Raw genomic sequence first — 25,717 nt, 5'->3', positions numbered from 1 at the left:
AGAAGGGGGTGTCAGATACCTTGGAACTAGAGTCACAGCTGGTTGTTAGCTGCTTTGTTGGTCTCAGGCCCTCAGGAGGAGCATTCAGTACTTTTAATTGTTGAGCCATTTCTGCACCCCCCAGAAATATAGTTTTTACATATTGCTTTGCCTAGCAACATTGAACTTGGTTCTCAGAGTTGTTCTCTATGTGGTTAGTACTATTGTTTGAGAACAAAGCTAATTCTTTTTCCTTCCTTTATCATTCTCAACACTTTTCTCATCTGCTTACTATACTAGATAGGTACTCCAGCATTAAAAAGAGTCAGTATTTAATCCCACCACTTGGGGGGCAGAGGCAGGAGGATCTGTGAGTCGGAGGCCAGTTGAGCTCCAGGACAGCTAGGACGAAATAGAGAGACACTTTCAAAAAAAGGAAAAAACAGTGGTAGTAGGCACCTTATTAAAAATCTTAAACTGCATATATGACTAAATACAGTGATTGTCATTGGCTTTAGGTAATTATCTTTTATCATACGAAAATCCTTGTTATTTAATTTCTTGAAATACCTTTTCATTGTATCCTGAAATAATTATGATTTTCTCTTTTAACCAGTTAGTGATTTTTATTAATAGCTACTCTAATGCTGCATTCTTTTTTGAAGTTGTTTTTCTTTTACATTGCTAGATTGACCTTACCAATATTTGAATACATGTATTACCTTACTTAATTTTGTTTTGTCCCTTTATATGTCCTAAAAAAACAGGAGCTTGGCATGCAGCTCAGGTGGGGGAGGGTATTTGCCTAGATATATGAAGTCTTGGGTGATGATGCATACCGGTAGTCCCAACACTCTGGAGGTGGAGGCCAAGGATCAGAAGTTAAAAGTCATGCTAGGCTATATATAGTTTGAGGCTAGCCTGGGATATATGGGACTTGTCTCAAAAAAGAAAGAGAAATAAAAGTCCTAAAAACAATTATTCTACCTATTAACAAACCCAGATTGTGATCTCCAAATGCTATTTCACTTTAAAAAAGCCTGAGCCTGTTAGAATGATGACAGATGCTAAGTGCAGGTTAAGAAAAGTATAAAACATGTTAGAACTATTAGTCGGTGTCAGGAACCAGAAAGACTAGCTACTGTTAATAGAGGTTTCAGTAGTCATTGGAAGAGGCTATCATGTTATCAACTCTGGTAACTGAGTATTGACAGTAATAGTGTATTGACCAAAAAGGATAAGCCCTCCCTCAATCCAGCATGTGGGTGTTGAACCTAGGTCCTAGAGCTTGCTAAGTGTGTGCTCTACCATAGAAGTCCATCTTCAGGTAAGTTAGTATCCATGAAAGCAAGCTAATATTTAAATAAAAATTAATGGACTTCATTGGCCATCCATAAAAAATACTACAGAATTAACTCATTTTCAAACTGGTCAATAGAAGGAAAGAAACATCCTTTCTTTCTAATGTTTTCTGAAAGAATTGTTGGTAGTCTGACAATCTATATAGAGAAGTTGCTTCTTAGAATTTTTGCTTAGCTGATAAAGAGGTATAAGAATTAGACTATCACCATCTTGCAACATCTGGTGATCAGAAGTACTGCTGATGTCTTAGGAAGAAAAATAATGGAGTGCCCCTGATGAAAGTGAGTATTGCTACCTTAGGGTGGCACATATTTGCACGGTCAAACAAAATAAACCTCACTGAAAAATCTGCATCTGATTAAGCCATGTAATTTATATAATGGAAAGCTGTTCTTGTCCATTATGCAAAAACAGTGTAATTGTATTCATTGCAGCATTGTTTTTCCTAGTAAAACATTGGAAACAACCCATTTGCCCTCAAAAACAGTAGGTTAAGTTTATACCCACAAGTGGGGGGTACATATGAAAGGCTGTAGGGTGGGGAGGGAGAACAATGATACATTAAATGTGAATTAGAGTTTGTATTGATGGAGAGTAAGAAGATCAGGGATATGATACTATTTTTTGTAATGTTTAAAACACCCCAAACAGCTTTTCTACATGTGTAGTAGGGACAGAAGTTTTGAGTGGTTGGTTACTTCTGGCTCTGAGGGTTAACATGCAGAGGCTTCAATTGAAATTATGATAATTAAAAAAAAATAAACCAGGTCTGGCAGTGCAGACTTGTAATCTAGCTACTTAAGCAGGATTGCAAGTGCAAAGCCAGGCTGAGCATCTTGGTGAGGTACTGTTTTAAATGACTGAGAACTTGGCTCAGTTGGCAGAGTGCTTGCCTAACATGCTACATGCCTTCAGTTCACTTTAAATGGCAGAAGTCTGTGTAATTCCAGCACCTGGAAGGTGGAGGCAGGATCAGAGTCATTCTCAGTTACATTGTGAATTTGAGGCCATCCTAGGCTACATGAGATACTGTCTTAAAAACAACAAAAGGATCTGAGGTTTATTGACAGTGATAAACAGCCTAGCCAGGAGGTGGTGGTTGCACTACTTTAATCCCAGCACTAAGAAGGCAGAGGCAGGCGGATCTCTGTGTTTGAGGCCACCCTTATCTACAGAGTGAGTTCCAGGGCAGGCTCCAAAGTTACACAGAGAAACCCTGTCTGGAAAAAACTCTCACCCCAACCCCAACGTTAGCCTAGCATGCACAGGGCTCTAAATTTTCAGGCGCCACCCAGCCTCCACATTAAGTAGTGTAAAATGTTAATTGACAATCGTATCTGGTTTGTCAGCTAGCTTCCCCCTTCCCCAGGTTTTCTCTGTGTATCCCTTGCTGTCCTGGACTCACTCTCTAGACCAGGTTTGCTTGGAACTCACAGAGATCCACCTGCCTCTGCTTCCCAAGCACTGGGATTAAAGGTGTGTGCCACCGCCACACCCAGCTTTATATATTTTTGAGTAAACTATTTCATAGTTACTTTTCTTTTTTCCCTTTGGTTTTTACGAGACAGGGTTTCTCTGTATTGTTTCGGAGGCTATCGGTCCAGTCCGGCCTCGAACTCACAGAGATCTGCCTGCCTCTGCTGGGATTAAAGGCGTGCGCCACCACCGCCTGGCCATAGTTACTTTTCTTAAGAGAAGTGATTCTTCAATATGAACATCTGGTTTTAGAGATTCTTTTTCCTCTGACAGAAGAAAAAACGTTTCTGTTCTGTAAAGATGTTGCTAGAGTACATAGTGCTAATTGTAAGAAGCTTGTTTTTCAAAAGTGTGTGTTAACTAGGGAGTTATTTTTTTAATGCTAAAATAAAACAAGTGGGCCTAAAGCTCCAATGTTAAATTTTCAAGCAAGTGCATGTCTCCACCTGACCTCCTGTAAGAGTCTTCTAAAAGCTAACAGAGTAGAACCCCTTTTTTCTCTCATCAGCCATATTAAACACTGGTCAAAGGGGACATTTGCATTTTCTTCAGGAAAGTGTGACAATACCAGAACCCTGTTGTTGTTGTTTTTCTTTTGTTTGTATGTGCTGGTGCATTTGGTCAGGTGGGCTCATGTGGAGGCCAGGGGTTGATGAGGGTTGTCATTATTGGTTGCTTTTTCAATTCACTTTTGGAGAAAAGATCTCTTTAATAAGCCTGGAGCTCACAATTTCAGCTAGAGTGGCTGAGTAATATATGCTTGCTCTTGTGCCCATGCCTAGTCTTCCTCCTTCCCCCATTTTTGGGATCTCAGTTGCTTGCTGCTGAGCCTAACTTCTTAAACACACACACACACTCAGCTTGTCAGACTTGGTGGTAAGCACTTTTATCTAATAAGCCGTCTCATGGGCCCTCAAGCCTAACTTTAAATTTTTTTGTTTTGTTTTTTGTTGTTTTTTCGAGACAGGGTTTCTCTGTGGCTTTGGAGGCTGTCCTGGAACTAGGTCTTGTAGACCAGGCTGGCCTCGAACTCACAGAGATCCGGCTGCCTCTGCCTCCCGAGTGCTGGGATTAAAGGCGTGCGCCACCAACGCCCGGCTTTTTTTTTTTTTTGACAGGGCTTCATCTGCCTCTGCCTTCCTTATGCTGGGATTAAAGGCATGTGCCACCACTGCCTGGCCTAACTTAAAAAGTTTTTAAAAAAATATTTTACTTTATGTGTATCCGTGTTTTACCTGCATACATGTTTTTGTACCTGCTGGATAGCCTGGACCTGGAGTTACTGATGATTCTAAGCCACCACTTGAGTGCTGGGAATTGAACCCAGCTCCTCTGCAAGAACAGCAAGCACTCTTAACCACTGAGCCATCTCTCCAGCTCACAAATCTAACTTTCTACATAGAGATTGGGAATCTGAACTAAAGTCCTCATGCTTGCAAAGCACTTTACCCACTGAGCTGAGATTCTCCTCAGACCTAAAGTTCTTATTATAAAAATTGGCTTGAAATTTTCTTTTTAAAAAACATTAAAAGTCATCTAGAGTTTAGAAAAACTTTGTAAAAGTAAAAATGTTAGCTGGGTGTGGTTGTGCATCCTTGAATCTCCACACTATGATGCCAAGGAAGGCATATCTCTTTGAATTTGAGGCCAACCTGCTCTACATAGCAAGTTTCAGGCCAGCCAGGGCTGCATAATAAGATTCTGTCTAAAACAAACAAGCAAGGAAACAGTCTCTACTTAAAATCTACTCTATCATAATTTCCTCGAAGTAGCTGGCCATGCTCGTGTATAACTATAATCATATAGCACTTGGGAGACGGAGGCAGGAGGATGGAAGAGTTTAGGGTCATCCTGGAGTTACCCAGAGAGCTGTGTATTTAAGGCCAGCCTGGCATACAAGAAATCCTGTCTCAAAAAGCTGTAAAGACAAAAACGAATTTCCTAGAAGTGTCCTATACATAGAAAACTGCCTGTGGATCTCACTAGTCCAGTTAAGACTCTGTGTTTGTTTTAGAGAGGACTGATAGTTTCAGGTCTTTTAGGTTTGCTGCTAATAGCTGACTCAAACGCACCTGCTGAGGAGGATTCTGGGGCTGTTTCAAAAATCAGCTACTGAGAATAAATGACTACCTGGAAGACAGTGAGGGGGAAACCAGGCTCCTAAGTGGAATTAGGGTTAAAGTGGTCAAGCTCCTAAATCAGACTGATTTCTTTCTAATCAAGTATGTGTTTTGCAATGGGATAGGAGCCTCTTTCTGATCATTTTTCCCCACCAGAATTGGGTAACCTTGTTTTCATAGTATCTTATGCATAAAGACTATGTATGTATGTGTATATGTGTATGTGTATATACATGGGTGTGTGTATGTATATATAACATATATTGTAGATATTGGTTTGATTATGTATTTCCTTTAAATTGAGTATCAGAATATCTGGCACATTGGTTGCTATACTGCAGGAATTTACTAAGCAAGATGTGTTTAGAGATCAAGATGGAGGTAATCATACCATCTCAAAACTGTCTCACAATTAAAAGCAATTGTGAAGAAGAAAATCAGGGAATAGGAAAGAGATCATTATCAGACTTTGGGATTAAAGGTAGGAGAGAGGCAGAGGTTTCTGTGGAAAAGCAAATATATTACAATGCAAGTTAAATAGTGATGTTGGCAAAAGGGAGTTTGGTAGGGGATAGAAAATAATTACTAACAGAAAAAAAAGCATACAGATTAGGAACAAACACATAGATGTTCTTATCGGCACCTGCAGCAATTATACAGTCTCCTAATAATCATTCTTCATGAATTTCTCTTAAAAGGCCGATTGACCTCCCCCTCAAGTAAGCATCGCATCTTTCTAAGATTCTAGTTTCTTATTTTGTAAAGTGTTCTAGTACTTTTGTTATACTTTGAAATATATACAGTCCAGCTATAGAGAGAGAAATAATTTCCTCCTCAGTTCTATTAGTTTTTCTAACCACTAGCCACTTCTATTTGTGCTTTAATTAATGACTTTATTTATTCTCTCCTAGTCTGGTATTTTTATTTTCTTTGGCATAGGTAATGATAGTGTAATTGATTCTAAATTTGAAAGCTACAAAAGGATTAGGATAAAAACTTTCTAAGCCAGGCGTTGGTGGCGCATGCCTTTAATCCCAGCACTCGGGAGGCAGAGGCAGGTGGATCTGTGAGTTCGAGACCAGCCTAGTCTACAAGAGCTAGTTTCAGGACAGCCTCCAAAGGCACAGAGAAACCCTGTCTCAACCCCCCCCAAAAAAAACCAAACTCCTTTCTTTCCTTATCTTTCTATCACTTATTTGTTCCACAGGCCACCAGCGGCTCAACTTCTTAATAAACATTCTTCCAGGTACATAATGTACATTGTGCATCTGTAGGTGATTATAGCACATTGCTTTCATTGGACACTTATTATCTGTCCTGAACAGTAACCGGTATCAATATGTCACAATCCTTACTCAGGGGCTGATAAGATAGCTCAGTGGTTTTAAAAACATTTGCTACTCTTGCAGAAGACCCAGGTTCATTTCCCAGCACCCACATAGCGGTTCACAACTGCCTATAACTTGAGTTCCGGAGAATATGATGCCTTCTTTTGACTTCTGTACACGGACATACACTTAGGCAGAACACCCTGGGCTGTGGTGGTGCATACCTTTAATCACATCACTTGGGAGGCAGAGGTATGTGTATATCTGAGTTCGAGGTCAGCCTGGTGTACATTGAGTTCCGGGATAGCCAAAGCTACACAGAGAAATGCTGTCTTGCAAAACAAAAGCAAAAATGCTTTGGGCTAGGGCTTGTGGCTGCATGTGCCTACCTAGTTCTCAGGAGGACCTGGGATCAGTTCCCAGCAACACAAATCCATTTCCTTATTTTTTTCCCCCAGGTATGTGCTCATAGTAGTATATTTCGCTCAGTGTCTTGCTACGTGTATGAATTATTATTCATTATGCTGATGTCTTGTTAATGGTACCTATTTTCTATCATCCTAGCTGAAATACTTGAATACGATCTATTTTTCATATATGACTCTTAAGTAAGTGCAGATTCTTAGTGAAGGTTGTATATATTTGTAGTTTAAATAGATCAGAACTTTCTACATCTTGTGCCAGTTTTATACTCCTAGTGTAAAGGCCTCATGCTATCAAGTGATTGTTAATCTTTGCAATCTAGATTTAAAAGTAGTGACTGGAGAGATGACTTAGTGGTTAAGTGTTTGCTGTTATTGGAGGATTGGTGTTCAGTACCAGCAACCATATCACGTGGCTTCCAACCACCTGTAACTCCAATTCCAAGGGATCTGATTCCCCCATGTCACTGCTGGGGTCTCTTGCTGCAACTGGGCTACACTTCACCAATGGCCTCTCCTGAGCTCTATTCAGGGACTCTAGCCCTGACACACAGTGTCAGCTGCTCTCAATGACTCCTTCACACCTTCAAAACCAGCACCACCTGGGTGGACTCACACGTTCAGCTGCCAGCACAAGGTACAACCTTGATCATGTCTGGAACACAGTTTCTGTGTGCTGTCTCTTAGGAAACACTTTCCAGATTTTACTTCAATGATGCTGGCATCTTTTTAATTACCACTAATTCCTCAGCTCTAGCTGACTAACAACAACTATCTCAACAAAGCAAAGGTTTCATGTTAGTTGTTGTGGTATTTTGTTAATCACAACTGATTCTTTAGCCCACAGAAGCTTCACACAAAAGCCCCATACAGTCTTTGCTTCCCTTTGAAACTTAACAAGCCAGGACTCCATCTTCATTGCTCTCAACATTCTTATCTTCCAAGTTCCTGTAGAATGACTTTTCTAGCCCTAAGTTCCAAAGTCCTCCCACAGTCTTCCCCAAAACAACATGGCTAGGTCTGTCATAGCAATGCCTGGTACCAACTTAGTTAGGGATACTCTTGCTGTGCTGAAACACCACGACCAAAGCAAGTTGGGAAGGAAAGGGCTTATTTTTATTTGGTTGATGTTTCCACATCACAGTTCATCATCAAAGGAAGTAAGGATAAGAACTCAAACACGGCAGGAACCTGGAGGCAGGAGCTGATGCAGAGGCCGAGGAGGACTGCTGCTTACTTGTTTGTTCCCTCTGACTTGCTCAGCCTGCTTTCTTACAGAGTCCAGGACCCCCAGCCCAGTGATGGCATCACCCACCATGGGCTGGGCCCTCCCCCCATCAATTACTAATTAAGAAAACAGGTTTGCCTATAGCCTGATCGTAAGGAAACATTTTCTCAATTGGGGCCCCTTCCTCTCTGATGACTTTAGCTTGTGTCAAATTGACATAAAACTAGCCACTACACTATCTTCAGGCCTCCATTCAGGCACATGCATAAATAAAAGTAAATTTTATTATTATTATTATTTTTTTTGTCATTTTCTGAGACAGGGTCTCACTATGTAGTCCTGGCTGGCCTGGAACTCAGAGATCTGCTCACTTCTGCTTCAAAAGTACTGGATTAAAGGTGTGGAGCATCATTCTCTGCATAGTTGAGATTTATAACAGTCTTTAACCACTTTTATTGAAGCTTATTTTATAAACCATGTAGCTCATGATTTTAAAGTGTACAGTTCAATATTAAGGTATTCAGGAGACCATATCTAGCTTGTTAAGAAGGTGCTGAGATTTGAACTCAGGTCCTCAGGGTTACACAGTAAGTTCTCTCTTTAATCACTGAGCCATCTTGCCAGTGCTCACCTTTTTTTTTTTTTTGAGGTTGGCCTTGAATTGACCCTTGTGCCTCCATCTCTGCCACATTGGGATTACAGGCCTGCTTGGAAAGGGAAGCTTTGGTTCATTTCAGCTTGGCATTGTCTCCTCTCACCAGCAGGACCCTTTCTGCACACAATGTAAAAACAATGTCAACTTCTATCCAGAAATTGTTTTTAAGATTTGAATAGGATATGTATGTAGCAGGAAGAGCAGAGCTGCTATGTCCCTCTTCACTCTTGAGTTCCCACACCCTTTGAAAAGTCGGGTTTCCCTTTTGACCCTGGTCTTCGAATCTCAGCATTGTGATAGTATAATCAGTTACCTAACATGAGGTGCTTTTGTAATTAAAAGAACAATTAAAAATAGCCTCAAACAGTTCTGTTAGTGGAACTGCTTTCCTTCCTTCCATTTCATTTGAGCCCATTAGATGAGTTCATAATGGAAAGTAGTCTCCCTGTGACTGTCGCTTCCTCTGTTCACAGGTCTCTGTTAGAGGCCCTTATGCAGATGTAGGATTTAAAAGGAGAGCGTAATTTAAAAGCACTTCTTGGAGAGTTTGATTTCTGCACGCCCTTTGAAAAACACTAGCCCAGAGTGAATTGACCTTTTTTTTTTTTTGTTGTTGTTCAGATGAAATCTTAAAGTGTATCAGAGTAGTTGTGACTTTCGAGAAAGGCCAAGTTTCACTTATAAGGGCTCTTTAGTCCTGAAGAGTTAGTTAATAATCTTTGTTTTTGTTTGTTTTGTGACCCTAGGACTGCACACATGCTAATTGAAGAAAAAATGATAGAAAACATTTTAGATTAGTATCACTGTGGTGTTTTGCTCTGAGGATTTTATTTTCTTTCTGTGTTTGAATCATTGGTTCAAGCTCTAAATTTAGTATTTCCCATATCAAAATTCTTGAGTTCATTGTATATTTTGATATTTAAAATACTGTTTAGTGCCTTATTTCCAGTCGTTAAGTGTTTTGATTATCAAAATAGGAACCAAATCTTTGATAAAAAATTATTGTTTTATGTGTGTGTATGTGTGCAGGTGCCTGAGGAGACCAGAAAGGGGTGTCACATACCTTGGGCTAGGAGTTACAGGCAGTAATGAGCTACCTGTAGTGCTGGGAACCAAACCCAGGTCCGATGCAAGAGCAGCAGCAAGTGCTTGCTCTTAACCACTGAGCCATACAGATTCAAACTGAAGTCACTGTGAATTGTGAATTTAAAACAATGCTTTCCTTCTCTGTTCATGCCTCCTTTTTTTGTTTTTGTTTTGTTTTGTTTTGTTTTTTGTAGTTGGAGTGCCTCAAGCTAATTGCCTCGCAAAAATTCACAGACAAACGAATTGGGTATTTAGGAGCAATGCTGTTATTAGATGAAAGACAAGATGTGCATCTTCTCATGACCAATTGTATCAAGAAGTAAGTCTTACCTTTTCTTTCCCTTATAACAACTGTTTTGCTCTTTTAAGAATTTCTTAGGATATTAACAATGTCTACTTACAGATTTTATATTTACTGTCCAGAATTTGAGTGTCTCTTATTGTAGCTAATATTGTAAAGATACTAAGCAAAAGAAAACAAAGCCATTGCTGTACATCTTTGGGCACAATACATTAATTAATAATTAGAAAAGCATTTAGATATTCTTAGAAAAGAGAAAAAGCATTAGTGGAATCTAGATTTCCGTATTTTCTATTTCTAGGATGTTGGATACTGTGAATAATGAAATAGCCTTTATTAAAAATTACTAATGTATATTCTGAGTAAAGGACTGAAATTTTAGTAGTGTGGGATTGTATTTAACCTCTGTGAAAATATTAGATTTATTTTATTATCGTGTATATATGTGATATGTATATGGGAGCATGGCCTCTGTGTGTGTGTGTGTGTGTGTGTGTGTGTGTGTGTGTGTGTCTGTGTCTGTCTGTCTGTCTGTCTATCTGTCTGTCTGTCTGTAAGTCAAAGGACAATCTTGTGGAATCTGTTCTCTCCATCTATTTTACATTAGTTCCAGGGTTTGGACTCAGATCGTCAGGCTTGTGTGGTAGTTGCTTTACCCATTGAGCCATCTTACCAGCCCTGAACTATTTTTAATTTATTTTTTAAAGAGAGTATTGCTGTGTGTGCCTCAGGCTAACCTGGAACTGTGGCTCCTCTTATTTCAACAGTGTTAAGATTAGAAGTGTAGTTGTGTGTAGCATGACTTGGTTCCTGGGAACTAACTGTACAGCATCTGTTAAAGTCCAGTGCTTGCTTCTTCACTGATAACAGTAGTTGTTATACTTCTTTACCTTGTGTAATAGCCAAGGAACACCTGCTGTGTGGACAAATGTGAGGATCTCATAGGTTAGCTGCTTTCTTCAGAACCCTCTTAGAATATTCTGTGAGATGGGTACAGTGGCAGATGCCTGTCATCCCACCACTTGCAAGACTCAATCAGGCAATCTCAAATTCAAGGCTCATTTTGTCTGTTTGGTGACATGGTACCAACAAACAAATAAAAAAAATAGAGGAATTCTGTTAGTAAGTTATGGAAATTCTTCAAGTCTTAAATGGTCAAAGTACCTTCTGGTTTTGGTTTTATAAATGCATTTAGTATTTAAAATTTTTCTTTTGTTTGTATTATTTCTGTATTTGACAGAAAGTACAAAGGGAAAGGGTTTGGGGAAGGATTGTTTGTTTGATTGGGGAGTCCATGAAATATGAGTAGTGGACATACCAAGTCCATTAATTATTCAGCTTTATTGCACACCAGCCTACATGCCAGGGGCTATTGTAAGCACCAGGGTAGAAAGTAGAAAAACATGAGCAGCAGCCCTCAGTGACATGAGAATACATTCTTAGAGGGTAATCATGATGGTCTTCCACATTTGCTGTGGATAGGGCTGTAAGGCAGCTCTTTTCCTTTGGTGGTTCTTTCATGGTCTGTTGTTTTGTTACTTGACCTTTCAGTCATGTGCAGATAAGCTGGCACTCTGCCCAGCAGCAAGACTTGTTAGAGTTAATACCAAACCAAAGGATAGGCATGTAGCTTGGTTGAAAAATGAGGCACATGAATAAAGAAGAATTTTTGTGTTTAGTTTTTTATTTTGAAATAAAATCTTATCTGGGTGTGGTAGCATACACCTTTTGAGTCAGATAGATCACTATGAGTTTGAGACCAGCTGATCCACATAGTGAGACCCTTTTAAAAAACAAAACAAAACACCCACTCCATTATGAATGCTAGGCTGTCTCAAATTCACTATGTAGTCCGGGCTAGTCTTGAACTCAGGATTCTCGTGCCTCAGTCTCTTGGGTGGTGGTGTTACAGGTGTGTCTGTGACACCATTCCCAGATTGTGTTCAGTTATTAGGCCAAATCCCAGGCAAACTTAGGCAAGGATGTTCTTAAATAATTGAGAATTAATGAGATTTCCTTTTAAGCATGGAATTATTCATGTCTCCCTTGTTTGTTCATGTGTGTCTTTAATGTGTGGGTTTATTTGTATTATAAGGCTTATGGTGTAGCAACTGGAGTTAAGTCTTTTTAGAAATTGAATCTATTTTTTCCCCCCAAAGCTGAGAACTGAACCCAGGGTCATGCGCTTGCTAGGCAAGTGTTCTACCACTGAGCTAAATCCCCAACCCCTGAATCTAACATTTTAAGAACTTGCATTTTGAAAATATCCTTAACTATTGAAAATGAATAGAAAATCAGCTAAATATTTGTAGGAGCTGGGCCCCTAGGTGTTAAGAACCATAAATAACATTCAAGTTTTACTTTAATAATTTCATCTTAAACTACTAAAATTGGTATGAAAGAGCAAACCTAACTTTTTAATTTTCATTTTTAATTAAAAAAACTAATAATGGGGCCAGGTGTGGTGGTGTACTCTTTTAATCCCAGCACACATGGGACAGATTCAAGTGGATCTCTGAGTTTGAGGCTAGCCTGGTCTATGTAGCAATATCCAAGACAGCCAGAGCTACATAATAGAGAGATCTTGTCTCAAAAAGTAAAACAAAATAAACCAAAACTAATAATGGCTTGGGGGGTTTAGCTTAGTGGTTCGTGCTCATGGGTGTGGACCGCAATAACTCTACTTCTCCAGAGAGTAATAATGAACTATTGGTTAACATAAGTAAGTTCTTTTCTTTTCTCTTGGAAACAGAGTCTCATTATGTACCTCACATTACCTTGATATATGTTGGAATTGTAGGTATATGCTAGCTATAAGAAAAATGTTCTATGAAAATATTTTCTAAAATAAATTCCTGTGTGGAGAGTGGCATTATTTTATATTTTCCCCCCACTCTACCCAAAGGAGGATAGTTGGATGTTCATGTCTTCATTCAGGTCATTGATTGTGATATATTGACTGAAGGCGGTAGAGAGTATCTGCAGGTGTAGTGTAGAGACGGGAAAAACTTGGCACTTACTTGCCACACAATTCCAGCTGTTTTGAAGCTGGAGGACCACAAATTTGGGGGCCTGCCTGGGCTACATAGTAAGTTCAAGTTGGATCTGGGCAACTTAGCCAGACTCTGCTTCAAAATAAAAATAAACACAGAGCTGAATATGTAGCCCCATGGAAGATAGAGCTCTTGCTTATTTAGCATACACCTGGTAGTCCCAACAGCATAAAGAGAAGTACTTAATGTTCTTTACTACTGTGCTAAAATTGAACATGTATCCCTCCCCCCTCGTGGTTTTCCAAGACAGCATTTCTCTTGGCTGTCTTATAACTCTGTAGACCAGGCTGGCCTCTGCCTGCCTCTGCCTGACAAGTGCTGGGATTAAAGGTGTGGCCATTTCTTAATTGTGAGTTACAGTGTAGACTCTGAAACTATGCTTACTGTGCTAATACTTATACTTTAACACGAAGAAAAATTTTTTGAAGTGTTGTCCTGCACCGCGCCCCCCTCCCCCAAGGGTTTCTCTGTGTATCTTTGGCTGTCCTGGAGCTCTGTAGACTAGACTGGGCTGGAACTCAGAGATCCATCTGCTTCTTCCTCCTGAATGCTGGGATTAAACGCATGCACCACCACCACCTGGCTAAAGAAAAAAAATTTAACCGTTTGTTTTGTGAGTTTTCTGGGCTGAGTGTGCCAGTGCATGTATGAGTGTCAGGGAACAACTTGGGGGAGTTGGTTTTCTCTGTCCTGTGGGTTCTGGAGATTGTGCTCATGTCACCAGCCTGGGTAATAAAGCGCCTTTACCCCCTAAGCTATCTTGCTTTTTAAGCAATAGCATATTTACCCACGAATAATTTTATAATACCATAATGGAACCACTTGGAAAAAGAAATTGTTCACTAAGCTATGTAAATCTGGATGCTAGTGCATTTCATCATAAAGTATCAAAAATACCTCATGGGTTATTTGTAAACTGTTAGGTTTGTAGAGATGATAGACATTTTCCAAAACTCCAGCTTTTAATTAAAAGCTTGGATTATGTCATTAGCAACAAATATCAGTTGTTCCTTTTGAAGTTAATGCTTACATGAGTTTGTCCAGAAAGTGTACCTTTGGCTGATGTCAGCATCTCAAGTGATGGGATCACAGATGTGTGCAGCTACTGCTGGCTATTAGTTTAAATGAAGCTGCCTTCCTTCCCCTTTCTTTCTTGCTGCTTCCTTCCTTGTTCCTTACCTCCTCAGCCATGCAGTGACCAACACAGTGGTTATTATCGTTTAATGCTTTTGTCTTGACTGGGGCTGTGAACAAACACTTTTCCCACATTGCTTTTTACTGAATGCAGAGGTCAACACAGTTGACAGTATGGTAGGATATGAGAACAGTTTGGATCACATGAACTGTTGAGATGTCTATAAACCCTATGAGCCAATGGTTCTCAACCTATAGGTCATGACCCTGTTGGGGATTGCATATCAGATATCCTGCTTATCAGATATTTACATTACAATTCATAATAATAGCAAAATTACACTTATAAACTAGCAGTGAAATAATTTTATGGTGGGGGGTCACAACATTAGGAAGATTAAAAAATACTTTCAACCATGTTGCGCTAAATGATGTAAAATGCTAAGAAACTTGTAGAAGTACCATAAATCATAATTTGGCTTCTGATGAACAAGAGTTAATTTCAAAATATAAGTATGTTTAACAATTCTTGTTTTTAATACTTTAGTTTTTTTTAATAAAACACTGTTTTATACAGTAATGTATTCATTTTCTGTTACGATCAGAAATTCCTAGCTGGGCAGTGGTGACACATGCCTTTAATGCCAGCACTCGGGAGGCAGAGGTAGGCAGATCTCTGTGAGTTCAGCCTGGTCTACAAGAGCTAGTTCCAGGACAGCCTCCAAAGCCACAGAGAAACTAGAAATATAGAAAGTATTTAATGGCTAACATTAACGCATAAGGTCAAATGAGGTCAGAGTAACTCTATTTTTGTTGTGTTTACATTATCTTAAATTTTCTAGTAATTGAGATTTCCTTTTCTGATTTAAAAAAAATTATTTATCCTTTTTTAAGGCAAGGTCTCCCTATATAGCTCTGGCTGGCCTGGAACTTGCTATGCAGATCAGGCTGTCCTCAAACTCATAGGTAGACATCCTCCTGCTTCTGCTTCCCAAAATGCTAGAATTAAAAGCATGTGCCACAACACCTGGCTATAAAAGTTTTAGTTGGTATGAATCTTAACTTTTCTAAAGGCAGTACGAGACCATGTTTTAGAAATCTTTCAAGACAGTTTTGCTCCATCTTTTTACTTTTAGTGGTTGCTAAGTTTTCTAAAATGGTATCTTTAATATCTAATCGGTAATACATTCTTGTTACTTTATCATTTGGGAACTTTGGTTAGAAAACTTAGATACTATTGGTTCACTATGTTAATAATTTGAAATAAAATTAAAATACATTTTTTCTAAATTATACTAATTTAAAATTAATCTTTATTATATATATATATAGTGTGTGTGTGTGTTTGTGTTTGTATATGTGTGTGTATATACTTGTATAGCCTTAGGTGTCAGTCCTGTCTTCTACCTTGTTTGAGACAGATGTCTTGTTCTATTACATATCCTAGGCTAGCAGTCTTGTAAAGCTTCTGGATTTTTTTCTGTTTCCACTTCCTATCTGGCCATAGGGCACCTATGTGCTACCGAGTCTGGCTTTGCAGGGGTTCTAGAGATCTATATTAATGTCCTTAAGGTCCTTAAGCTTGCAAGAGAAGCACTTCATGCTGAGCTTTCTCCCCATCCCCTACTGTTTTGTTGTTGTTGTTTTTAAATCGGGGAAGTAATCTTGGGACTTGAAGTTGTTAGGCTGCTATGGGGAGTCTGAATGTGTTTGTTCCTACTTCCCATTCTTTCTCTTGCAGTGATCTTAATCATAGTACGCAGTTCGTACAGGGACTAGCACTTTGTACCCTTGGCTGCATGGGCTCCTCAGAGATGTGCAGAGATCTTGCAGGAGAGGTAGAGAAGCTTCTGAAAACCTCCAACTCTTACTTAAGAAAAAAGGTAACTTTGCATTAAGTTAAATGTCTGTCTGGATTATATAGTATTATGGAAATAAGAAGGCAGAACACTTGTTTTTGAAGGGTAAGATGGAATTAAAAGATTATTTTCTTTTTTCAGTATATATGTTTAAGAGTTATACATGCATTTTGATTCCTCCTTTTTTGTAAATGAGCATAAACTATCATCTTGTTGGCATTTACTGAATCTGTTATTGGTGTGAGAAAAAGAAGCTTCTATAGGACCGTTTTTAAGATGTGTATTGGTAATGATGGACACAAACATCTGTCCTCAGTATGTACTTCAGTGCCTTTTCTTCAGTACTGTGGGAGCTACTCCTATTAGAATGCACAATATTGCATTAAACACAGCATTCCTTCAGATTTGAGTGCTTCCCCATAAAATGGAGAGGAATTAGCAGGAATCTTTCCTAGTCAGTCTTTCTAAATGTTGCTGCATTTGACTACAGTAATAGCTGCAGTTACTTTGAGGGATCACCAGTCAGTCTCCATCTACCCTGTTTTTCCTGGTGGACAGATTAGTAGAAACTAGTTAGTGCATTTCACTAACCAATCTTCCCTGCCTTCTCTCCTTTCCTTCCCTCTTTTTACTGGGCATTACAGTTGCCACTGAGCTGTACGCCTTAGCTCTCTAAGTGACCTTTTTGACTTGAGAAGAGTCAGTTAAGGGAGAGATAGACACTGTTAAGTTTAGCATTGGTTTTATAGAAGGAGTCTTTAAGTTACATGACATTGTTAGATGTATTGATCATCTGACTCAGGAAGGATTATCAGAGATGGAAATCCTTGTCTGTTTTTCAGTTCCCCAGAATTCCACTTAATTTAGCTTGTGTGATAAATTCCTGTTAACTGTAATTTAGATGAAAGTGTTTCCCTAGGTGTCTGACAATATGTGAACGAGATGGGTGAGCTTAAAGTTCCTCATTAATTTATTGGTATATACCGGAAAACCCTAGGCAAATAATAAATTCCATTGTTCTGCCTGTTAATTTTTCTAATAGGTGAATTAGTTGGTGACATTCTTTTATAAAAGTGGTTGCCCTGGAGTACTTGAAATAAAATTTTTTATCTTTTAATTTTTTTTTTTTTTTGTAGGCAGCACTGTGTGCTGTTCATGTCATCAGGAAGGTTCCTGAACTTATGGAGATGTTTTTACCAGCAACAAAAAATTTATTGAATGAGAAGAACCATGGTAATGTGATTGAATGAGCTCATGAAGTACCAACAAAGGAAGGGTCAGCCCTGGGTCAAGGCTGTACAGTTACCATAGGTCTTGTCTGCCAGAGCCTAGCTTTACACTTCAAGTGGTTTCTTCATAGTAAACCTCCCTTTCAGTTCCTGTCACTATGTTCAGTATGATGCACAAATGATCATATTTTCAATTTTCATGTAAAAGCTCTCTGATTTCTTGGCCATTTTATAATAAGACTTTTTTCTTGCTATGTGTTAGGAGTATAAGATTAGCAGAAATTTTTGTGAGTTATTTCTAACAGGAATCTGTAGTATGCATTCATATTTCTTTATCTAAAGCTTGAGAGGAATTAAATGGAATGTGGCTAGGTTATTTTACCCCTTAAACTTTTTGCTCTTGTCTTGAAATCAGTGAAATGAATTCCAAGTGAAGTTTTATGTCTTAAATACTAAGAGGAAAAAAATGACACTGTATTTAATTTGATTAATTTAAATAAAATTTAAATTAGATTAATCTGTGCTGTGCCTGGAATGCTCAAAACAAGTGTTGAACACATAAAGTTTTAGGTAGGTGTGTCATTTATTACTTAGTGAAAAGTTTTTTGAGTGTCTTTTTACTGACTTTGGAACAATCAAATTTACTTGTCATCTGTGTTTTGATACATTTTATTTGAAAATTCAGTATCTTACTAAGGTTTTTGTCTAGGATTATCTGTCAGAGTGTAGCTAATAGTGTATTGTATAAGTATGGAGAAGGAGTGGTCTAATTTATACTAACTGAGCGTGGATGTTCTAGGTGGACAGACTTGCCCTTGGTGTTTTAGCCATTGGAAAGACTGACTTGACTAAGGTTAAGCAGCAGCTCCTGATGAGAACTCTTTCTCACAGTGCTTTGGTTCATGGGGGATGGAGAAGCACGAGTGCAAGTTTCCTTTACAGTGAAACCTGTTTTCTGGAGCTGAGCAGGCCCTCATTTTTGCTTCCCTTCGGCCTTTCCTCAGGTGTCCTTCACACGTCTGTAGTCCTCCTCACAGAGATGTGTGAGCGAAGTCCAGACATGCTTGCACATTTCAGAAAGGTAGGTGTTTTCTGTGTGCCTTAGCCTTTGTTGATTGAAAAGTGATTTTCCTGAAAAGTACATGGTTTTTTTCCACTTAGGATTTTCTCTTGAAAGCAAGCTATGAAGCTGAATAAAGGATTTGACTAGCCCTGCTGTGTGGTAGGGCTGGAAGCCAGATTTAGGCATATAAGAGCTGGCACTAGCATAGTGTTTCCCTTTCAGAATAGAAGTCTTTCCTTGTTGTTGGCAGACAAACTGCTCACGTGTTTTATCTGTTGCTTTCACAGTGAGCCAGGAAATGTAACCTGAGGTCAAATTACAAATAGGATTTTTTTAAAAGACAGGTAATGTTTCTTTCTTAAGGTGGAAAGCAGCAAACAGAATTTTCACTTTTATTACTTTGTTACAGTGTTCAACTGAGGTCATTGATTCGTGGGATAGCCCTACTTTTTTTTTTAAGGCTCCCTACCTCCCCCCCCACCAGTTTCTATGTGTAGCCTTGGCTGTCCTGGAACTTGCTCTATCAATAGACCAGACTGGCTTGAACTCAGAGATTCCCCTGCTTCTGCCTCCCAATTGCTGGAATTAAAGGCATGTACCACTGCCACCCGGCTTCCTTTCCCCATTTTTCATAGCATTTTAAAGTAGGCAGTTTTATTTCTCCCTTTACTTAGTGAGAAGGATACTGTTCTTTGTATAGTTACATGTGTTGATTCCTTTAGAGAAGGAGTTGCTGAGCACTCCACAAAGAGCTCATTTAGTACTTTAGCTCTAATGACAGGGTTTTTTTTTTGTTGTTGTTTTTTTTTTGCTTCACTCTCCCTTAGATGTTCATGTCTTGATTAAATTAATGTAAAATAGTATGAGACCCGTATCTGTCCCTAATGCTTGCTTTGTATGTTTTGTTCCTGTTGTCTGTTTGGAATCCTGCTGTATGTTAGAATGAAAAGGTAAGAATTAACCCTCTTTTTAGATGGTGCATGCTGGCTTTAGGTCTTTAGTAGCTTTTGTGTACCCATACACAAGTGTGGCTTTTAAACAGTACTAATGCTGAAGCTGTGCTTAATACTGTGAATTATTTGTTCTAGCACTTTTGGCTAACTCCCTGGTCCGGTTTCTGTCTTGTCTCTTAAACTCCTGACTCCAAAGTCAGCCTTGGATTTCAGTTGCAGCCTTCCCTGAGTTGTAATCCTCCTCCTGTATCTTACCTTCATCTTCATGGGAGGGACTTTGAGCAGCTGCCTTGCACCTGTTGGGCTCTGTTGGGAGCCCTTAAACAAAGCACTGCTTCTTTTTAAAGTAGATAGTTTAGAGCCGTCTGTGGGTAACCCATATTTGAAAAAGCTCCATGTACTTTTGAGCTTTTAGTTCAGACTTAAGTTTTTATTTCCCTCTTACTGGGACTTAATCTGAGAAGCTTTGGGATATTGAAAGGATTTAGAGGTGGAGTACCTGGCACCAACTGACTTTCATGGCTGCAGCTTTCCCTCTGTCACCTTCTGTTATTTGTCCTGTCATCAGTTTCAGTAACTTGCATTTTTGTCTGAAAAATAAAGCTGGGTTCCAAGAACTTGTATACTAAATACTTAGACGTGTGCTTTCTGTCCGAGGACAGTCTTATGCAATGTGCTGGCCTTGGCAGCAAGTAAAACAATTTCTGAATTTAGTAGCCCAAGGAAAAAGGACTTCTCCAAGAACTAAACCAGATTTTAAGAAGTGATTAGGGTTATATGTAGTACACAAAATGAAGACTGTGGAGTGTATGAAAGGTGAGCTGCTTATCTTCAAACCACAGTCAACAGATTTTAAATCTTCATAGCTTAGACTTGTCTTTTTCTTGGAGTTGTCCATCTTCAAGTTTTGTTTTGATAATTTAATGAGTCACTAAATTCTGAAGGATATGGTTAACTTAAGTTAACATTATGTTCTCTTGCATTTATAAGTGACCTTAATGTTTTGAGTGTTTTGGGTGCATGCCCTGAGTGTAGCTTGGCATTTCATTTTAATCTCAGTTCCTTTCTAGATGTGGGGAAGTAAAGAGGGAACAGCATAAAAACAAAGAGGAGAAGCTATGAGTTGCAGTAAAGCTGGGCCTGTTCAAATTTTCTACAGAAAGATGCAGTGTTTGTACTCTTCTTTATTTAGTTTTAGGTAATAAAAGCTGTTCAACTAGTTAGGTAAATTAGGGCTTTCATTTGGAGATTGGGAAAGTTCAGTTGTGGCTGACATTTGGATTAGGAGTTTAACAAAAAGGAAATGAGTGTTCATATTTGAAAGCATAGATTGACAGTAGTAATTGCCTCTCTGACATGGACTTAGTAAATGAAGGACAAAGGAATTCTTGACTTTAAGGAATGTATAGTCTCCTTGGTAAGCATGATTGAGTGCTGACATTAGTTCCATCACGTGAGTAGAGTAGGCCTGGGGTCTTAGGTGTGCTTGCTTCATCTCTCATTTCCCATTTGGCTCATTTGATGGCTATTTCCTGTTGCTTTTTGGGAAAGGATACATAACTAAACCTGTCTTCAGGGGAGATACTTTTTTTTTTTCATTTGAGGTGTGGTGTGCTTTATATTTTAATAAGATCATTGCTTTATCTGAATTTGTTAGAATGGATAAAATGGAACTTTTTTGCTACCTAAGAGTTTCAAGTTCTACAAAAGTAGAGCTGCAGTATACCCCATAGGCCTGTTTTATTTGGTTTCCATAGGCTCTTGACCCACTGTGATTTCTAGTGTCTTTACAAATAGAATTCTGGAGGAAAAAGATCTGGCTTGTTTTCATTCTGATAAAGTACATATTACTTGTTAGGTTTTCACCTAAGTACACTTTTCAACCAATACAAATACAATACTCTATTTGTAGCAGAAGAAATTTCTTGGACTCAGACCCTTGTTTCATTTTTCTAAACCAAAGAATCTGGTTATTGAAGAGATAGTCTTAGATATTTACTTTTTGTTGTTGTTTTGATGCATCTTTCTTTTCTGCAGCTTGTGCCCCAATTAGTTCGTATTCTAAAGAACCTCATCATGTCCGGATATTCCCCAGAACATGATGTTTCTGGTATCAGTGACCCCTTTTTGCAGGTGAGGTTCAAAAACATTTTGGATAAATGTCATTTGAATGCAATGCTTTGGAAGATATGTTTCCTTATCATAAGATTATATAGGCTACAAATTTGGTAATTCAATAATTTCACTAATAAGTGAACCAGGACCAAGTATCAATTACATATAATTAATAAAATGACAGTGTAAATGTAAAGTTTATGTGATACTAAGGTACTTGATTGTCAGTTAAGTGGTTAAAGGATGTGGAACCATGCAAGGTGGGTTATTTTATAATTTAATTAAATGTAGAAATGTGCATGGATTCTTTTACAAAGTGTTAAAATTATTCTGACTTATTTCTGATGGGATCTAACATTCATTTGAATTATTTGAATTTTATACGAGAGGGATTTGTTTGTGTCAGACATAATTTCTTAATATTTTTGTATTTTGCATGTTAGGTACGAATTTTGCGGTTATTAAGAATTTTAGGACGAAATGATGATGATTCAAGTGAAGCTATGAATGATATATTAGCACAGGTGAGTTGATCCAACTTGGAATATATTATTACATTTTCAGCTGGCAGAGAGTAGAATGTTGAGATTTTTAGGGTGAATAGGTTTCCGTTTTCTTCCTTGCTGAGTGACTGCAGTCACAATTGTCTTGTTGCCACTAGATACTTTTTGGAAGTGTTGTTTTATCACTTATGTACTCCTCTGTCTTTTCAGGTTGCCACTAATACAGAGACTAGTAAAAATGTAGGAAATGCTATTCTTTATGAAACGGTTTTGACTATCATGGATATTAAATCAGAGAGTGGATTACGAGTAAGTCTTTTTGAATCTTCTTTTCCTTCTGAACACTTTGATTCGAGTGATTGAATTGACCTTTAGTTCTTTGGAAACAGATTCCATTTGGAACTTTAGGAAGGACTGATGGACCAATGCATAATGCTGTGTTTTTTATGCTTTAATCTTGATGAAAATAATAAAGCTTGGAAAACAAAGGTAGGGTTAGCTCTATTGCTATTGTTAAGGAAACATTTCAGAACAAACTTTTATTAGAGCCACACCTGAATTATTCCTCTTTTTTTTTTTTTTTTGGGTTTTACGAGACAGGGTTTCTCTGTTTTGGAGGCTGTTGGTCCAGCCTGGCCTTGAACTTACAGAGATCCCCCTGCCTCTGCCTCCCGAGTGCTGGGATTAAAGGCGTGCGCCACCAACGCCTGGCTATTCCTCATTATTTAAACAGTATTTGAGTAAACCTATTTAAGGAATAAACCTGTAGAGCAAGAGACTCAGGCAGTTCCAAAGGTATACAGAGAGGGAAATATTCACTCTGCAGCTTCACATATAGCCCGTCAAGTCTTCTTCTAGAGGAAAACACTTTCTGTGATTCTTTGACTGTAGTCAGACAGCATCTTGCTGTATAATATAGACTGAGATGGTCTGGAACTCCTCTGTATAGTATAGTATAGGTTGTCCTCAATTTCTTGATTCTTCTCTTCTGCCTTAGCCTTCTGGTGCTGAGGTGTGGTCTACCATATCCAGCTCTTTTCTCTACTTTTATGTAACTTTGAAATAAGTTTAGATTTTTAAAAAAGATGTGTTTTTTTTAAAAATTTAATTGTGTATCTTCATGTGCATGTCCTCATGGTAAGAGCAGTGCCTGTGGAAGCCAGAAGAGGATGCTGGATTCCTCTGGAAGAATAGCAACATGTGCTAAGCTATTCCTTTTATTTAACTTTTCCTAATAATACCTTGAAAATTTATACATCTTATGAATACCAAGAAATTAACATTGATGTTTTACTATTAAGTAAATTGTAGACTTCAGATTTTGCCAAGTTTCCATGTGGTACTTAGTTTCTGTTACAGGATCCAATCCATGAGCCTACGTTACATTTAAATCACCTTTTTTAGTCTCCTGGTCTGTTAGTTTCTCAGTCTCTCTTTGTCTTTTGTGGTTTGGACACTTTAGAAGTATTAACCAGTTGTTCTGCAGAATAACTCAATTTAGTCTGATATTTTTTCATAATTTTATAGATTAAAGTTATACTTTTCATGGCAAATTTCCACAGACTTGATATGTTCTTTGCAATTGAGCATACAAAGTGGCACACATCTATTTTTCTTACCACTATGATACCACCTGGATGTGCCTCCTCCACCCCAGTGCTATCTATCAAAAATTATTTTATTTTTAAGTGGAGTTTTGCCTGCATGCATGTATATGCCCCATATGCATGCCTGGTTCCTACAGAGTTTGAAAGAGGGCATCAGATCACCTGGAGCTGGAGTTATGGATTATTGTGAGCCGTCATGTGGGTGTTAGCAATTGAACTTAGGTACTCTACAAGAGCAGCAAACTATTAACTGCTGAGCCATTTCTCTAGCCCCATATGCTGTTTCTTTAGTATTCTAAAGTTAGTGTCTTACTCTTTGTAATTAAAAATTTTGAGCCTGTGCAAGTATACTTACATGCTTTTGCCCATGATTTTTGGTATCCATCAGATGTTCTTGTCTACAATAATTGCTAGGATGATATTCTAATGCTAGTTTCCTATTTTCCTCTCATTAATTGATGAGAGTTCTATGGAGTTCTCCCCCATAAATTTGTTCATCAGTCCAGTAAATTGTTAGTAATAGAATTGCTAATCTAAAGTCTTTAAAGAAACATTCTTACCAGCTAAAGAATAATATTATGGTATCTTATAATGTACCAAATCAACTTGGATCAAGTTCTTTTTCTCTCCTTTAAAGCAAAGGTAGCAACATAAATATTGTTCTCTACTCTGTTAGATAATGTTATTCTTTTTTTTTTTTAAGATTTATATATTTATTATGTATGATGTTCTGCCTGCATGTGCCCCTGGCTGGCCAGAATTGGGCACCAGATCTTATTATAGGTGGTTGTGAGCCACCATGCGGTTGCTGAGAATTGAACCTAGGCCTTCTGGAAGAGCAGTTAGTGAGTGCTCTTAACTGCTGAGCCATCTCTCCAGCCCTAGATAATGTTATCTTGAAGCTACTTTTTTGTTTTGTTTTTTTGAGTCAGGGTTTTTTTGTAACTTTGGAGCCTGTCCTGGAACTAGCTCTGTAGACCAGGCTGGCCTCAAACTCACAGAGGTCTGCCTGTCTTCCTAGTTCTGGGATTGAAGGTGAGCACCACCATCGCCCAGCTGCTACTTTTTTTATTCATACATTAAAACCATTTGTCTGTGTGTGTGTGTGTGTGTTTCCAGTTGTGGTAGAATATATATAACAAAATTTACCACTTGTGTCATTTAACGATGTATAATAATGAATTTAGTGCATTTACATTGCTTAGTAGCCAGTATTGCCCATCCTTGTCCAGAGTTTGTCTTCCCAAATTTTCCTATTCCTTACCCCCTAACTTTTTTTTTTATTAAAATGTCATTTAAAATGTTTTTATGTGCATGGTTGTTTTTACTGCAAATATGTTGGTATACCACATGTGTATCTGGTGCCCATGGAAAGGGTATCAAATGCCTGGCACTTGATTTGCAGATGCTTGTGAGCTACCACTGGGTTCTCACATTTGAATCCAAGTCCTCTTGAATCGCACCCAGTGCTCTTAACTACTGCACCATTTTTCCAGACCCTCTTTCCTCACCTTTTTTTTTTTTTTTTAAAGAAAAGAAGGGGGGGCTGGAGAGAGGGCTCAGAGGTTAAGAGCACTGACTGCTCTTCCAGAGGTCCTGAGTTCAATTCCCAGCAACCACATGGTGGCTGACGGCCATCTATAATGAGACCTGGTGTCCTTTGCTGGCCTGCAGGTGTACATGCAGACAGAATACTGTATATACAATAAATAAATTATTTTAAAAAAGAAAAGAAAAGAAGGATTTATTTTGGAAAATTATTTCTTAAAAACCACCATTTTGTTCTGTTTATGGATTCTCTTCAATCTCCAAAGATACAGAAAAACAGCAACAACAAAATGTGTTGGGGATGCAGCTCAGTGGTAGAGAGTTTGCTTAGTGTGCTCAAGGCTGTGTGTATTCTGTCTTCTTCCTTTCTAATCTAATCTGTGTTCTTATTTATTCAGTACTTTACTTACAACACCAGATATGGGGGTGGTATTTTCAGTGATCACCAGTTTGCTTCTCTAATGTAATTCAGTTTAAATATTCCATACCTTGGAGAAGTGTCAGTTCTCACAGATTGAAGGCTTAGTTCCATAGGACTATCTCCCACATCAGATGCTAGTTATTTGACTGGTATTTTTAACCTGCAGCTGTAATTCTAGGTTACTACAACCCTCTCTATGAGCTTAATTTGTTAGAGTGGCTAATAAAATTAAGAGGAACACTTAATTGTACTTGTTTATGGTAAAGAATATTCAA

General features: G+C 38.4%; 1 protein-coding gene across 3 annotated transcripts in view; it reads left to right on the top strand.

Annotated features, from left to right (window-relative positions):
* Window positions 1-25,717, top strand: part of Ap1g1 (adaptor related protein complex 1 subunit gamma 1) — an 82,076-nt gene that overhangs the window by 30,998 nt on the left and 25,361 nt on the right. For 2 of the 3 annotated variants that reach the window (XM_013115652.3, XM_005073031.4), the window contains exons 3-10: window positions 9,851-9,975; window positions 15,886-16,027; window positions 17,140-17,236; window positions 18,237-18,313; window positions 19,237-19,245; window positions 21,286-21,381; window positions 21,807-21,887; window positions 22,077-22,175. In XM_013115652.3, coding sequence (XP_012971106.1) covers window positions 9,851-9,975; window positions 15,886-16,027; window positions 17,140-17,236; window positions 18,237-18,313; window positions 19,237-19,245; window positions 21,286-21,381; window positions 21,807-21,887; window positions 22,077-22,175 — 726 coding nt within the window. The remainder of the gene's footprint in view (window positions 1-9,850; window positions 9,976-15,885; window positions 16,028-17,139; window positions 17,237-18,236; window positions 18,314-19,236; window positions 19,246-21,285; window positions 21,382-21,806; window positions 21,888-22,076; window positions 22,176-25,717) is intronic. The other variant, XM_005073032.4, reaches the window with a different exon arrangement.

The sequence above is a fragment of the Mesocricetus auratus genome, unplaced genomic scaffold, assembly GCF_017639785.1.
Source record: "Mesocricetus auratus isolate SY011 unplaced genomic scaffold, BCM_Maur_2.0 Super-Scaffold_6723, whole genome shotgun sequence".
Lineage (NCBI taxonomy): Eukaryota > Metazoa > Chordata > Mammalia > Rodentia > Cricetidae > Mesocricetus > Mesocricetus auratus.
The sequence above is the reverse complement of the archived record's forward strand: the minus strand, read 5'-3'. Positions and strand labels throughout refer to the sequence as shown.